At 32.5% G+C, this 14,959-nt stretch overlaps 1 protein-coding gene across 1 annotated transcript; it reads left to right on the forward strand.

Annotated features, from left to right (window-relative positions):
* LOC105165118 (auxin response factor 9) lies at window positions 5,518–10,107 on the forward strand. The gene is made up of 14 exons (XM_011084003.2): window positions 5,518–6,048; window positions 6,167–6,285; window positions 6,456–6,551; window positions 6,754–6,810; window positions 6,947–7,099; window positions 7,190–7,274; window positions 7,415–7,505; window positions 7,591–7,755; window positions 7,858–7,971; window positions 8,062–8,134; window positions 8,231–8,387; window positions 8,481–9,085; window positions 9,203–9,390; window positions 9,497–10,107. The coding sequence occupies exons 1-14, from the start codon at window positions 5,991–5,993 to the stop codon at window positions 9,630–9,632; spliced, it is 2,097 nt and encodes a 698-aa protein (XP_011082305.1). The 5' UTR covers window positions 5,518–5,990; the 3' UTR covers window positions 9,633–10,107.

The raw sequence follows: 14,959 nt of genomic DNA on the forward strand, positions 1-14,959 counted from the left end.
CAGATCATAAAGCAGAATTATAAGTGATTTAAATTAAAAATGGGGGATGGAATAAATAAATAATATTTAAAAGGGAATTAGCACAAATAAATCTAGCTGTTTGCCTAATTAGACAGACAGACTGTCACATAACCTGAATTCAATTGGCTTGTCGTGACTCTTTCTCTTCCTTCTCCACTCAAAAGCTTAAAGGGGTTTTGGTTTTAAGTCTAACACAAACTAATCTAGGACGCTAATCCACATCATTAAGAGCTAATTATGTCTTAATACTACTTAAAAAATAGAGGGCCCCACTGTAATTAGACAGGAAATAATCACGCTGACGTGGACTCTATAATCCAGACAATTATGTGAGGAATATCTAAGGCAAGAACTTTGTGTATATGAATGAAAAATGAAGTGTTAGAGGCTAATGAATAAACTATACATCAATTAATGAGTAATCAGATAAGAAGTAAATGCGGAGAGATGAGTGCTTGTTTGGTTGTGATTGAATATATCAAATTTATATTTCGAGTGCAAACGTAAATTTTTTATGTTGTTAATTTGGTCCCGTTTGTGTTTAATTCAGTCAAAATTGTATTCTGACGAGATGCTAGAGTTTAGACTGTACAATGTCAGCCAACAAATTGGGATAATAGATTCATTCGTTAGTTAAAATTTATTGATATTAACAAAAAAAATAAATGATAATACATATTTATCATCAATTGACTTATTACTAACTATTGCAGATCAAATAAATATTTTTCTGACAAAATTACCCTTATTCATTTTCATACTCTAATGTATTTAGGAGGTATATCATCACCCGTATAAAGGTAGTTTAATTATCAAATATTTGTTTGACCTGCAATAAATCAGTAATAAGTCAATCGGGAGTAATTATGGATTTTTTCGTTCAATTTTGTTGTTAAAAATCAACAAATTAAGTGAATTTTAATTGATAAAGATATTTATTCATTAAACAAAAATAAACATTAAAAAATTAGATATAAATTTTAAATTATAAAAATTTATATATAATTATACCAAATATCATGAAAGAGCAGTGTAATTTTCCGTAAATTGTTTGATTCTCCGTGCTCCACTTTGGTAGATTAGGGAGTCATCGTCATTCGTCCACTCTATTTGACTCATTTTCCTCAATCAAAATCAAATGATGTCATAATTCCTAAATAACTTAATTAATAAAAATAAAATTAATAATGTAGTAAAGAGATGTGCCCACAATGTGTGGTCGTGGGTGGAATATGTGCAAGTCTTGTTGTTTTATATCCTTAAAGGGGACAAAGAGTTGCTTAATTACTCAAAGATTCAAAGTTGTCTCCATCTTTTTTTAATTTAAAACTATACCCTTTCAATCAATAATCGCTTTCCTTTTTATTCATGTTTTGTCTTTCTTTTTTAATCTCTAAATAATTGATGTAATATTTCACATCCCATTTCGAGTACAATTTTAGTGAAACGATACTTTCAACAGATCCATACAAGAAATACCAATGATCAGTTCGATGCATTTTCTAGTAAACAGGGAAAAAACTTTGAGTACCGTTTTCGATAGGCTTGATTTCAGGAGAGAGAAATGTTTTAACGATTAATGATTTGAGAACTCTTTTAAAAAAATGAATTTTGAGGTATTTATAAGGATTTGAAATTCACCATTATACCCTCGGATTATTTTTACTTTATTTTTTTTCAAAGACAATTTTTAATGCGACTTTTAGAGATTATACGTCGAAAAATCTGTTCCCAATTCCTAATAATGTTTATTTGTACCACAAATGGATTAAATTTTTTGGATGTTGTAATAAATTGAGACAAGAATGGATGCTGATGCATTGACTGGAATAGGTAGATTGGAGTTGGGCATGCATGGTACAAATAATAGTGTGTGTGTTGGCTATAATTGACATTTGCTAGAATGGGAAACACAAAAAAGTTTGAATTATTGTGTTTGAGGGTCATCACAGTGTTGTTGAAGCTGCTCTTTTTCTAGCATATGCTGAAGCTGTCACATTTGATTCTATTTATTCAGACAAAACTTTCTCGTCCACACGCTCAAAAGTCACATGTTTCTCTGCCTGTGTCTCTGTTTTCTTTTCCATTATTAGAAATTAAATCATCACTGTTGTGTTGTTTCATAAAACCAAAAATGATCAAATTTGATTTGGACTATAATTCTCCTGCGTCTCAATAATGTAAATCTCATGGAGGATTGTAAATCTTATAGACTTTTAATTGCCTTAAAAGAAAATATTTAAATTTTATTATTATTAGGTACTTTCAGCTTAAGGTATTTGGAGCGGCTTCATGAGTATGTTGTCTTTAACAAGTAAAGGTACACCTTAATATCTAAAGTATTAGGGTTATAAAACAGACCACTGTCAGAACTACACCAAATAGTCCTCCGATGCCAAACTCCGCCGAGAGGAAAGTCTTTAAGCCAAAAGTTGAACCTGGAGCGTCAATGTAGGCTATTTACACGTTTTTCTAATTATATATTTCCACATGAATTACAGACAGTTTAGGAGGCATCGGAACTAGATCGTAAAACCGTAAACGGATGAAGCACATTAAGAGATGTCTGACGATTGGGATAAAGCTGCGAATAAGGTCTAAATACGACTTTCATGACATTACCCCAACACGACCGACTCTTTTTAAAATAAGCGCCAATTCAGGATAAATATTATATATTTTTAACATTGTCATATAAGCTCCGATTAAATTTAATTTGAATTAAAATTTTCGAACTAGTTATATAATAGAACTTCGATATATGCATAATTGTTAATCTTTTCGAATCATAATTTATATAGATATATAACAAAAAAGGTTGCAAATGATATCATGCATCATGGTCACCTCCAGTTCATCTGCCTTAATTATCTACGATTACGACATGTAAAATTTTCAATTGAATCCAGAATAATTAATGTCGGCTAAACCTAGTCAAGAAGCAAACTTCTACGATTGAAGCAAGACCGGCGAAAAGGTCAAACATAGGAAAAAATTGGTATATTCTCCGACAATTCCTCAGGAAATTTTGGAGTAAGATCTAAGGTATTGTTCAAGTCATGCACATTTGAATTGACAATAATATTTATTTAAATGATTATTATATTAATCTATGTCATATTTATTAAATATTAATAAATAAATTATTAAATAATTATGCTGATATATTTGTATTAATTACACGAGAAATGTAATTTTCAGACATCAACCTTATTAATTGAACAGAAATAATTCTTATAAGTATTAACATTAATTTATGTCATTACTAGTCAAAATAAGTAGTTGTGAGGTAGCACATAATATTCACATGGTTTGTGAATCGTGTGGACTTGCATCAATATTTGACTTTTACCTTATATTTGAAATTAGTTTTTATTTGTATTTTGGTTCAACAAAAAAAAAAAAAAACTCTATATTTCGTCGGTATTGTCGTGTTTGAATTATATTTTTCAATTATTTTTTTCTGAAGGGGAAATACCCACCAACAATATGGTATTTTCTTGAAGAAAAAATAGATATTTTCACAAAAAAACATCGTTTTATTTAATTAAATACTCGATTTAAAATTACTGTATTATGAATATTACTCCCTCATGCCACTACAAGAAAAGATAGTATTAACAAAAAAAATCAAATTGATGACATTAAAATCGTCAATATTTATAATTTTTTTTATAAATTTTAATAATGATAATATTTATAATTAATATTGTCATTATAAATAATTACGAACAAAAAAGTTATCTAACCTTATATACCTTCACAATTGGTACCCTAAAACCTGGCGTGGGTAAGTTAAATCACGTGTGTGGCCTCGTACGTACGAAACAAGAGTGGTCCAATCGACCTCTGCAGGCACAGGATAAATTGGACAAAGACTGATGCGTCATACCCTGCCACGTGGGTTCATATCATGACCAGTACTGTCCTCAGGACCACTCGATTCAGAATCCAGCTGAGCCCACACCAGACCAGGTACGTACTGGAACACTCCCCCCATCCCCATGTGGTGGGCGGGGCCCGCTAGTGGCAGTCATTGTAAAATTAGGTGAATCTAGGGGTCGAATTGATTTCTCACGAAACCTATGAAGAAAATATATATATATATATATAAATAGGAAAGAGGAGGAGATATGAGGAAAATTCTTTGCCGGGGTGAAGTGGAGCCAACCCTGTTGCCTGCCCCCGCCCAGACACCCAATCACACGCCGACACCCCCACCATTTCTCTTTCAATCTCTCTTAATTATTACACAACTGTACCATAATATGTATTATTCTTTTTTTTTTATATATATATATATTGTTCATTGCTAAAGGCTACATTAATACATTTAAACTGAAACATTAATTTAATTTTTATTAAAAAATTTAAATCAATCAACATATTTAAATTAAATAAAAAATAAAATATTAGTATTAAAAATATAGTACCAACTCACAACCATCTTTTCAAAAATAATATAGATATGCATTTAATTTTGTAAATTAGAAATAAGAGGGTTTCGATTCGTCTAATAATATCTTTTGATATGATTATGGGGGTCCTTCGTTGCTATAAAATGATAGTTTTGTGTCCGAATCATCCACTCAATATAATCACGTCCAAATGAAAAATGAACTAAAATTATCACCTCAATGATTTATGCTTGTATGTATATTCAGAATTTGTATTTTTATTTAAAAAAATTGACATATTTTTTGTGATATTTAATGTAATACGATTTTGCATGTTTTAAAGCTAAAGGTTATATAAATGGGTTTATAAAATTAATAAAACATAATTATGTATTTATCCATCTCTTAAAAATAATACAAAAACTTATATTTATAATTGTCCAAACAACACCACTTTTTCTAAATGCATGTAGCAATTTATCGACAAAATTCGGGATTTTTTCTATTTCCATTCAAGGTATAAATAAATGTTGGAGTTTGCCAAGTGCTTGATGTTCTTTCTTTACTTGTTGATAAGTTATGCGTTTAGCCACGATTTTTGTCATGTCTATTTTTATCGTCTGCCAACAATATTACTATCTTTATAGGATCGATTTTGATGTTCAAATAGACGAACAGTCAAATATAACGGTAAATATTACAAAAAAAAAGTCAGCAGTACAACATATATACGAATAACAGTACATTATTGTTATAAAGAAATAATGAATTTGTATACTTATAATAGTATAACTGTATCTTATTTTAATACATAGATATTATTAAAAAAATATTCTAAAATATATCAATATTTGGGGAATTTTGTTTCATAATTTGAATCAAAATTCAATTGTGGAGTATAAAAGTGACGGACTGTGAGAGAAGGATTTCCATTCCGTCACGAACATCATACCCAAGACCGAACAATGTCGTCACTGGGACCATCGTCTAACTCTGGTTAGGGGGGATTTAACCAGAGTTAGTTAGGCATAGGCTGGCATTGCTAACCACACACACTGTGCGTGTGCAGTGAAAAAGGAGACAGCCAAACCACGTTCTGTGAAACCAACACAAATTACTTAAAAACACACAAGAAGCTAATAGAGAGAGAGAGAGAGAGAGAAAGCAACAAATCAAGGCGTATATTAAGCTGTTTCTTGGGAATCTGTGAGGCCGTTTCATCTCATTTCCCCTCGCTCTCATATTCATTTTTCGACCCAGACAAAGAAAGATAGCGAAATTTTTAATCAGTCCTCTCTTTTGCTCTGTAGAAGTTGATTTTCCGGCGGTAATTGTGACGGCAGGAGGTTTTGACCTCGCTGTTATTGGGGGTTTCTCTGTTTATTTTTGCTGGGTTTGTTGTTCGGAGCAGTTGTTTGCGTTTTATTATGTTGTAATAGAGGTGATTTGGGTTGGTGTTGAGCGGGTGGAGTTTGATGCATTGTTTATTCTACATCTGTTCTTGTGCGAGCTCGGTTTGAGGATTTCAAGATTAGCTTTTTTGTTGAAAGGAGGTGTGGTGTTGGTATAGTCATGGCAAACAGGGGTTCATTTTCTCAGACGCAGCAGTTTTGCAGTTTCTCATCTGAAGGTCAAAAATTCTTGGAATGACCCTTCATTTGAGTTGAATATTTTTCACTTAAAAGTGTGTTTCTCTTGGTTGTTTCACGATTTGATTGTGATTTTTTGTCTATTTGGTGAATTTTCAGGGAGTGGAGGAAAGGATGCGTTGTATGGAGAATTATGGAAGGCTTGTGCAGGTCCTCTGGTGGATGTTCCTAAGAAAGGAGAAAGAGTTTACTATTTCCCACAAGGTCACATGGAACAAGTGAGTTATGTTTGAATTTGGAAATTACTTATTTGAGATATTAACAAGTTCAGATCTTTTTTTGGGAATACTGGCCTTGAACTGAATGTTTCTTTAATTTGATTTTTGGTGGGGTTCCTCTTGGGTTTTGTTTGATGTTTGGATTTATGCTGCCTCTGGGAATTTGCTAGTTGGAGGCATCTACAAATCAGGAACTGAATCAGAGTATACAAATGTTTAATCTGCCCCCGAAGATCCTTTGTCGTGTTTTCAACATTCTGCTACTGGTATTCTCCCCATCCCAGCTTTTCTTCTTTAATTTCAAGATTGCTTATGGTGTTTGGTTGGTTAAAGTGCCTGCAATCTTGGTACTCTAGTGTTTCCTAATTTGTTAGGCATAAAAAAATACCAGAATTAGCGAATCAAGAACTTACAGTTGTTAATTAATTTGTCGACTGGTGATTGATTCATGAATTTTCTACTCCGTAGGCTGAACAAGACACAGATGAAGTTTATGCACAAATTACTTTGATGCCGGAAGCAGATGTAAGAACTTATTGCATCTTGCTGCTTTCTTTTTCGTGAAACCTTGTCAAGTGCGGTTAATCCATCAAGCCAGTTGCTTTTTGATACGTATCTTTCATAAAAGTTTTAAGCTATGATTTGGTTAAACTATTTGTAGCAAACTGAGCCAAGAAGTCTGGATAGTAATCCTGATGAGCCTCCTAGACCTGCAGTTCACTCATTCTGCAAGGTTTTGACAGCCTCTGATACAAGTACGCATGGTGGATTCTCTGTTCTTCGAAGACACGCAAATGAGTGCCTTCCTCCCTTGGTAACAATTCCCCTTTCTCCTGCACGCATATTCTTGTATTACAGTTTTGGTGTATGTCGTTTTTTCTGACTATGTTCGGTCTTGTATCAGGATATGACCCAACAGACACCAACACAGGAACTAATAGCGAAGGATCTACATGGAACTGAATGGCATTTTAAGCATATATTTAGAGGTGATATCTTGTTTCCACTTTCTGTTTTCTCATTTGCTTTAGAAGTCACTTTTGCAGATATACGTTCCTATCTACAATAAAGTTGGTTGATCCATGACATACAACATGCTTTCCTTATATATTGGATTCCGACTGAACAGGTCAACCTCGGAGGCATTTGCTTACAACAGGATGGAGTACATTTGTTACTTCCAAGAGATTAGTTGCTGGGGATTCTTTTGTATTCCTAAGGTACTTACATAACTGTTAACTTATCACACACATGATTTAAGTTGTGTCGTCTTTGAAGTCATCACGTACAACCTTCTTGTTCTAGGGGAGAGAACGGGGAACTACGTGTCGGGGTGAGGCGCCATGCTCGTCAACAAAGTTCCATGCCATCGTCAGTGATTTCAAGTCAGAGCATGCACCTGGGAGTGCTTGCAACTGCATCTCATGCGGTTATAACGAATACCATGTTTGTTGTTTACTACAAGCCAAGGTCTGATGCACATATCCTATTTTGCCTTGAACTGTGTTTTTCCGCAACAAGGCTATTATTACATAGTACAATGTAAATTATTTGTTTGTTTTTACGTTTCAGAACAAGTCAGTTCATCATAGGCCTGAACAAATATCTAGAAGCTATGGACCATGAATTTGGAATCGGTATGAGATTCAAAATGCGCTTTGAGGGGGAGGATTCTCCCGAGCGGAGGTGGGTCAACATACACAAGTTCATTATTTTAGAGGGTTGTCTGAGACTCTGAGTTGCTAAAAAAATTTGCTTTTTTCCGTGATCGATCAGGTTTTCAGGTACAATTGTTGGGGTTGAGGATATTTCTCCTCACTGGAAAGAATCTAAATGGAGATCGTTGAAGGTCTGTGTATGTATATTTGCTGATATTCCTGGATACTTTTATTATAAAATAATTAATGAATTCTGAAATTCGTGCTATTTATCCTAATATTCCCAGGTTCAATGGGATGAACCTGCATCCATTCCAAGACCCGAGAGAGTTTCTCCGTGGGAGATAGAGCCATTTGTCGCATCAGTCCCCACGGCCCTGGTTCAGCCACCGACGATAAAGCATCATAAAAGGCCCCGATCACATGTTGAAATGCCAGTTCCTGGTTAGATTAGCTTTCTGAATGTTTTCTTGATCTGATTCCTGTGCTTTTTCCTCATATCATAACCTAGTTTCTTTGTTATTGCTGTTATTGTAGAAACTTTGACTTCAACTGCATCACCTGCCTGGAATCTGACTCACGAGTCCCATCAAATAAATCGTGGTTTTGAAGGACAAAGGAGCAACATTATGGCTAATTCACACACTAAGCAAGATGTTACAGTTGCAGTTATGAAACACTCCAGCAACAATGCATCAAGCACTCATATAAACGGAGGCCGGCAATCTTCGGCCTGTGTAAATGCTTCTCCAAATATGATTGCTGAAGAAACAGAAGAGAATAAAAGCGCTTCAGCTTGGTCTGTCGTTTCAAACTATTCATCTCCGAGCTCAGGAAAGCAAGGCAATAGCCCGTCATCTTGCCTGAATAATGGAATGAAACCCGATACTGTTGCATCATGCAGATTGTTTGGGTTCGATTTGAGATGTCCTTCAGTAAGGACTCTTTGTGAAAATTCTCCTTTAAAATCTGTTGATGTACCAAATGATGCTGGTGAAGTCCCGAGTACTGTGTCCTCAGGTGACTCGGACCAGAAATCCGCAGTTTCTAAGGACTGTAGAGACTCAAAGCAAGACCAGTTGCAAGCACCAACTAAGGAGGTTCAGAGCAGACACAGCAACTCCTCCAGAAGTCGCACCAAGGTAATTTGATCAATGATGAAAGTTGCGTTGAAATGTTCTTTTATGCGCCCACCAATAACTAACTTGGAATATATCTGACATGAATATTTGTGCATTTGAAACGATTCCTTCGAGAAGGTGCAAATGCAAGGTGTTGCAGTCGGACGAGCAGTAGACTTGACGATATTGAAGGGATATGATGATCTTATAACAGAACTTGAAGAGATGTTCGAGATTAAGGGGGAGCTTCGGCCTCGAAATAAATGGGAAATCGTGTTTACAGATGATGAAGGGGACATGATGCTCATGGGCGACGATCCATGGCCGTAAGTTTACTGTGTTTGGTCATTTAAGACATAATCATCTAATTAAACAAATACATGAAAGTCTTTCTTTGTTCATGTGATTGACATAATACAATTTTGTCCGCAGAGAATTTTGCAACATGGTTCGAAGGATATTCATTTGTTCGAGCCAAGATGTGAAGAAAATGAAAGGAGGCAAGCTCCCTTTACCGACTGCAGAATGTGAAGGAACTGGCATTAACTTGGAAAATCTTGCAGATTGAGATCGAGATCAAGATCGCCGTTTCTCTCCATTCCCTTTATCCTTTCACTTCTTTGGTGTGTCTTCTTTTCAAAGAAACGAGCCAGTTTTGTGATGCAGAACCAGTGCATGGAAATGTTGTTTGGTCGGTGGAGTGGCTTTATTATCCTTTGATTTACAAAAGGATGCTGGCGGACGAATGGAGTGATCCGGGCCGGACAAACAGGTTGATCCGACCAACTATCACAACAACTAGCTTAGTTTGGTGGCTTGATTTAGTGTATCTTTTGACTCCTCTGTATAACAAGACTGGAAATGAGATCAGGGTCAAGTTAATGGAGTAGGCTTAGAATCTGTGAATAGTAGGAGCTTGTTTGTGGTGAACATAGATGAGAACAAATCATTCTCATCCGCTGTATATAGCATCCATGTTGACTTCTAGTTAAATTGGAGGGCTTTTCTTGTTTATGTGAAATGTGACTGATTTCAAAGAAAAAGTTAGAAAATTGCGAGACACAATTGAAACGTATACGATGAAACAATAAGAAAACTCAAACAACATTTCAAACTGTTGTCTACTTCCACATACCTGGAAATTTTATTCATTAGTCTTTGGAATTTCATTTCATTATTCTCATTTCTATATGACTCGGAAAATGATGTGACGAAAATTCTCTGCCCGCTCAAATATTTTATAATGAAATGCTATCGTATTATGTATTTTATTTATTATATACACGCCACATATATTAAATTTACATATTTAAGAAGATTTTAATGTATATGTTAAATAGAGCAGCAGATACGATATTATGTTTTAATAAATAAAATATCTGGCGGGCTGACAGTCAAACAGAGAGCATGTAATGAGCATATTCCACCTTCGTGTGTTGCTGTCTGATCATCATTTTGAAACATCTCTAATCGGAAATTGATGTGTAAGAAGAATACACACTAACACTACATAGCCAGTGTCAAAGTTGGTGGGCTGTAACTATGATGAAATGATTGGCTACCCACTTCTCCAAATTCAAATTCTACCTTGTGCTCCTTCCTAGTTTCTACCCTCCACTCAAAATAAATAAATAAATCATCTTTTTTAATCGCATTTAATTCTCAGAACCATTGATTATTGTATGCACTGGATGAAAATATCAAACAGTGTAGATTGAGTTAAAGCATTACAATATAAGTTTTACTGTTAATATTTTCACATCAAGTGTGTATAAATTGAAAAGATACATTCTCTTATTGAAAATATAATTGTCATTACACTTGATGTATAGTTTTGAAATACTTAGCCATGATGCGGACATTACAATTTGATTCGGGTTGGAGATTGAAGTCGGGCTAAGTATCTATTCAGGTGTTTAGCAACCTGAGAAGAAAGAAGATCATTACACTCACTAAAGGTTCGCCAATAAAAACTCTCCAATACCTAAGTCAGTTCGCTGAGATCGAAACTAAGTTAATAAATGCTGGTGTGGATCATAAATGACGTATCGATTGATGAAACAGTGGAGTTTATAAGATCAACTCATGTGGCATGATCCCGAGCCTTCCCTAGTGAAGTGATCTACGGGCTTTATTTCGAGTTAAAATAACTTGAATTCAACCCGACTTTAATGAAAATGCATGAATTCTTATCCTATAAAGATCTTTCGGCTTTATGAGAGGGGTATTTGATCCTTTTGTTGTATTTACAGTATATCCGCATCACAATCTGAATGTGGTCCTATCGAATTCGAGCTAGTGACATGGTATAATTAATTTAAATGTGGCCAAATTAATTCTGGGCCGCTTGTCATTGGTCAAAAGAATGAAGGCCATGCCCACATGGCTGTCCATCTTAAATGGGCCTTCTGACGATGGGCCACACCGGGTAGCTCACACAGAATGCCTGTTTGGGATACTTCCAAATTTCCTTTAAGAAATGGCTTTCAGATAAGTGCTTTTGAGAAGCATCTGATATTAATATAATATATTTTAAGAATATAAATCATGCAAGCTACTCGTCAGCAATTAATATAGAATATTTGTTTATATCATCAGCCTCTTTTATGAGACGTACACATGACTGCATTCCCTCAAATGGTGCCAATGATCCGGCTTGCGATTCAATTAATATTAAGCCTAATTAATTTTTCCTGAATAAGCGCCTCGTCTTGTAGAAAGAGGAGGTCTTGTAACTTATAAGCCCCGCAAACTCCTCGTCTACAACTAATATGTAACCTGTCTACATCGAATTAGAATTATAAAAACATCAAATTTAAGTAATTTACAAGACTAAAATGATGAACAAAAATTTCGAAGAGGCTGCAAATTCTCACTTTCTTGAAAATTAATTTCTGGAGAAGTATTATAAAATGTCATTTAATTTTTTTTGCAAGTGAATTCGATGGAAATAAATTGATTATAATCATTTTTGTCGAACATCAATATCTAACAAATAACATCTCCTCATAAGATGGGATTCAAACTCATGACCTCTAAACTCATGGAACCTCAACTTCGCCAACTTATCTAGACCTCACTGGCAAAAAAATATCATTTAATATTAACCACCAAATATCCAATAATTTCTAAAATAAACTTTCATATCTAAAATCCAATTTATAGTCATGTGATTCCATACATCCTCTTAATTTCAAAACATTTTATTTTATTTCTCACTCTAGTAAATAAAAATAAATAAATAAATTGAAAGAAAGATTGTGTACTATATTTAATTTACAATTTATTTTTATTTTATGAAATTTAATTACATGGTGATGGGAATTAAAGTAATTATAAAAAAGAACCATAATTATATGTCCTCCTTTATAATTGAACAAGGCTTATTGGAAATTTGGTCTGTCATTTTTTTTCTTTTATCGTCATATTATATTCCTAAAATCACAATTATTTTATTCTTTATAAGGGTTAAAATAAATCTATAAAATAATAAAAAAATTTGATTCTGATAATTCAAAATAATATTTTATAAATTTAAAAAACATCCTGCACCAAATTCATTACTCTATACTAATATAAAAAAATATTTTTTATTCACAAAATATGGTTTGTAACACACTAGATCAATTTTTTTGTTGTAACGATAGTAGCCTTAAGTTAATTTTTTTATTTAAAAAATATTATAGTAATTTATATATTTTATTTTTATCTATAATTTATTTTAAAATAGATAAAATTATTTATTATAAATACAAAGAAATGATATACCACTATGTCTAATTAATATTTAATAAATAGGTAGCAGTCACGTTCCTGACCAGAAACAACTTGTGTCGTACGATGGCAGGCAATAATTAATATAGCCCAATAAACAAAGAATATCTTACGTATAATGTATCAACGCCTCCTCAATATATTTATATTTATATATATACATATTAATATAAAAAGAAAAATTATTTTTCACTCACAAATAATAATTTATGATATGATCACATTGATTTTTTTATTGTGTCGATAATACTTTAAATTCTTTCTTTTTTCTTTTCAAATATGAGGTATTGATTATACATTTTATTTATATAAATTTTAAAATATAAAAGAAATATTATTTATATGCTCATAAATTTACTAAAACACCCCTCAAACTTCATCAACTTTTGTATTTTTATGTTTCCGAAGCTATTAATCCATGATTAGTAACAAACTTATATTTATAATTTTTTAATATTTCAACACACATTGTGAGTGTATCGTGTACCGCTAGTACTCGTAAAGTGCATGTAGAACAACTTTACTAAATATATAGAAAGGCATAAAGATACTTTTCAGTTTCAAAATTACAATGCAACTTGTATCATAACTACTTCCCAATGGAATCCGCAATCCTTTACGTTCACATATTATTTCTTCCAGTGATGTTTATGTCTATTTTGTCCATAACTCCAAACTCATATTTCTATTAGACCATTTACATTTGAATGGACAATTATTAATAACAAGGGATAAAATTGTATTTTTACTTCCTGATCTATGTTGTATTTGTATAAATTATTCATATTTTTTGAAAAATTACATATATATTCATTAGAACCTTCAATGTTGTTTATATAAGGGAAAAAAATGAAAGCATATCCTTTGTGATGTTGCAAATAAACAAATTACCCTATATATATAAAAAAATAATAATTTATCTCCTCTTATTTTAAAAAAAATACAGCAATTTACCATGTATGTTTTTCACAATGAAGCAATTTACCTCCTGAAACAGGGAGGTAATTTGCTTCATTTTAAAAAACACAAGAGTGTAAAATGCTATTATTTTTTTTCATAAAAGAGTAATTTGCTCATTTAGAATATTACAGGAAGGTAAATCGCATTAAATCCTTTACACAAATTATTTTTGTTTTATGCTGCCAGCGAAATGATTTATATAATTATATAAAAAAATATGAATAATTTATATAAATAAATTATGGATGAGAGGATGTGAATATAATTATTTGATTAATATATGATAACTCTAATCATGATAGGATTAGTCAAAAATACATTGATCAGAGGTTTCTATGTCGGAGTAATATCATTCGTCTTTGTCGGCATGACGTATTTGTGTCCAAATATTGTGTTTTGTTGATAAATTACGTTGTCCTAAAACAAATATAAAAAATAAAAATACTGAAATAATTGAAGAGGCCCACGACAAGAACCCTTCCTCTCCCTTGATGTCTACATTGGTGTCTATAAATAACCTCGGAAAAAAAAATAATTACATTACACCCTTAATTTATAATTTATTTACATAAATTATCTGTATTTTTTTTAAAATTTCATATGCACCCATCCATTATTTATATTGGCTATCACTATTTTTTAAAAAATTATAAATACTTTCTCAAACATATTTATACCATTACATAAGTTATTCCTGTTTTTTAGTTGTTAGGGGTGGTTCTATAATTATATAAAATGTTAGTTGTTAGGGGTGGTTCTGTAATTATACAAAATACTTGCGTGATAAATCATAAATGAGGAATGTAAATATAATTATTTTAAAAAAAATCAGAAGCTCCAAATAATTTTTATTTTAAAATTTTGAGGTCGTGAATATAATTTTAATTTCGATAAATATAAAACAAATTAAATTTCAAAGTAAAAAAGTTCCTCGAAAAGCACACCGGTAGTTGATATCTGAAGAGGGATGATTCATACCCAAACCACAAAATTGGAACATTTTAATGATTAAAAGACAAAATTGACAAACATCTCTGTAGGCATAGGAATTGAAATTTCTGCTGTAAATTTTGACATTTCAACGCATACAATATTTATTTAAGTAAATAAACCACATAACTTTTATTCAATTAAAAATCGAGGATACATTGAGATTTGTGT

Source organism: Sesamum indicum, linkage group LG6 (assembly GCF_000512975.1).
Source record: "Sesamum indicum cultivar Zhongzhi No. 13 linkage group LG6, S_indicum_v1.0, whole genome shotgun sequence".
In the NCBI taxonomy this organism is placed as follows: domain Eukaryota; kingdom Viridiplantae; phylum Streptophyta; class Magnoliopsida; order Lamiales; family Pedaliaceae; genus Sesamum; species Sesamum indicum.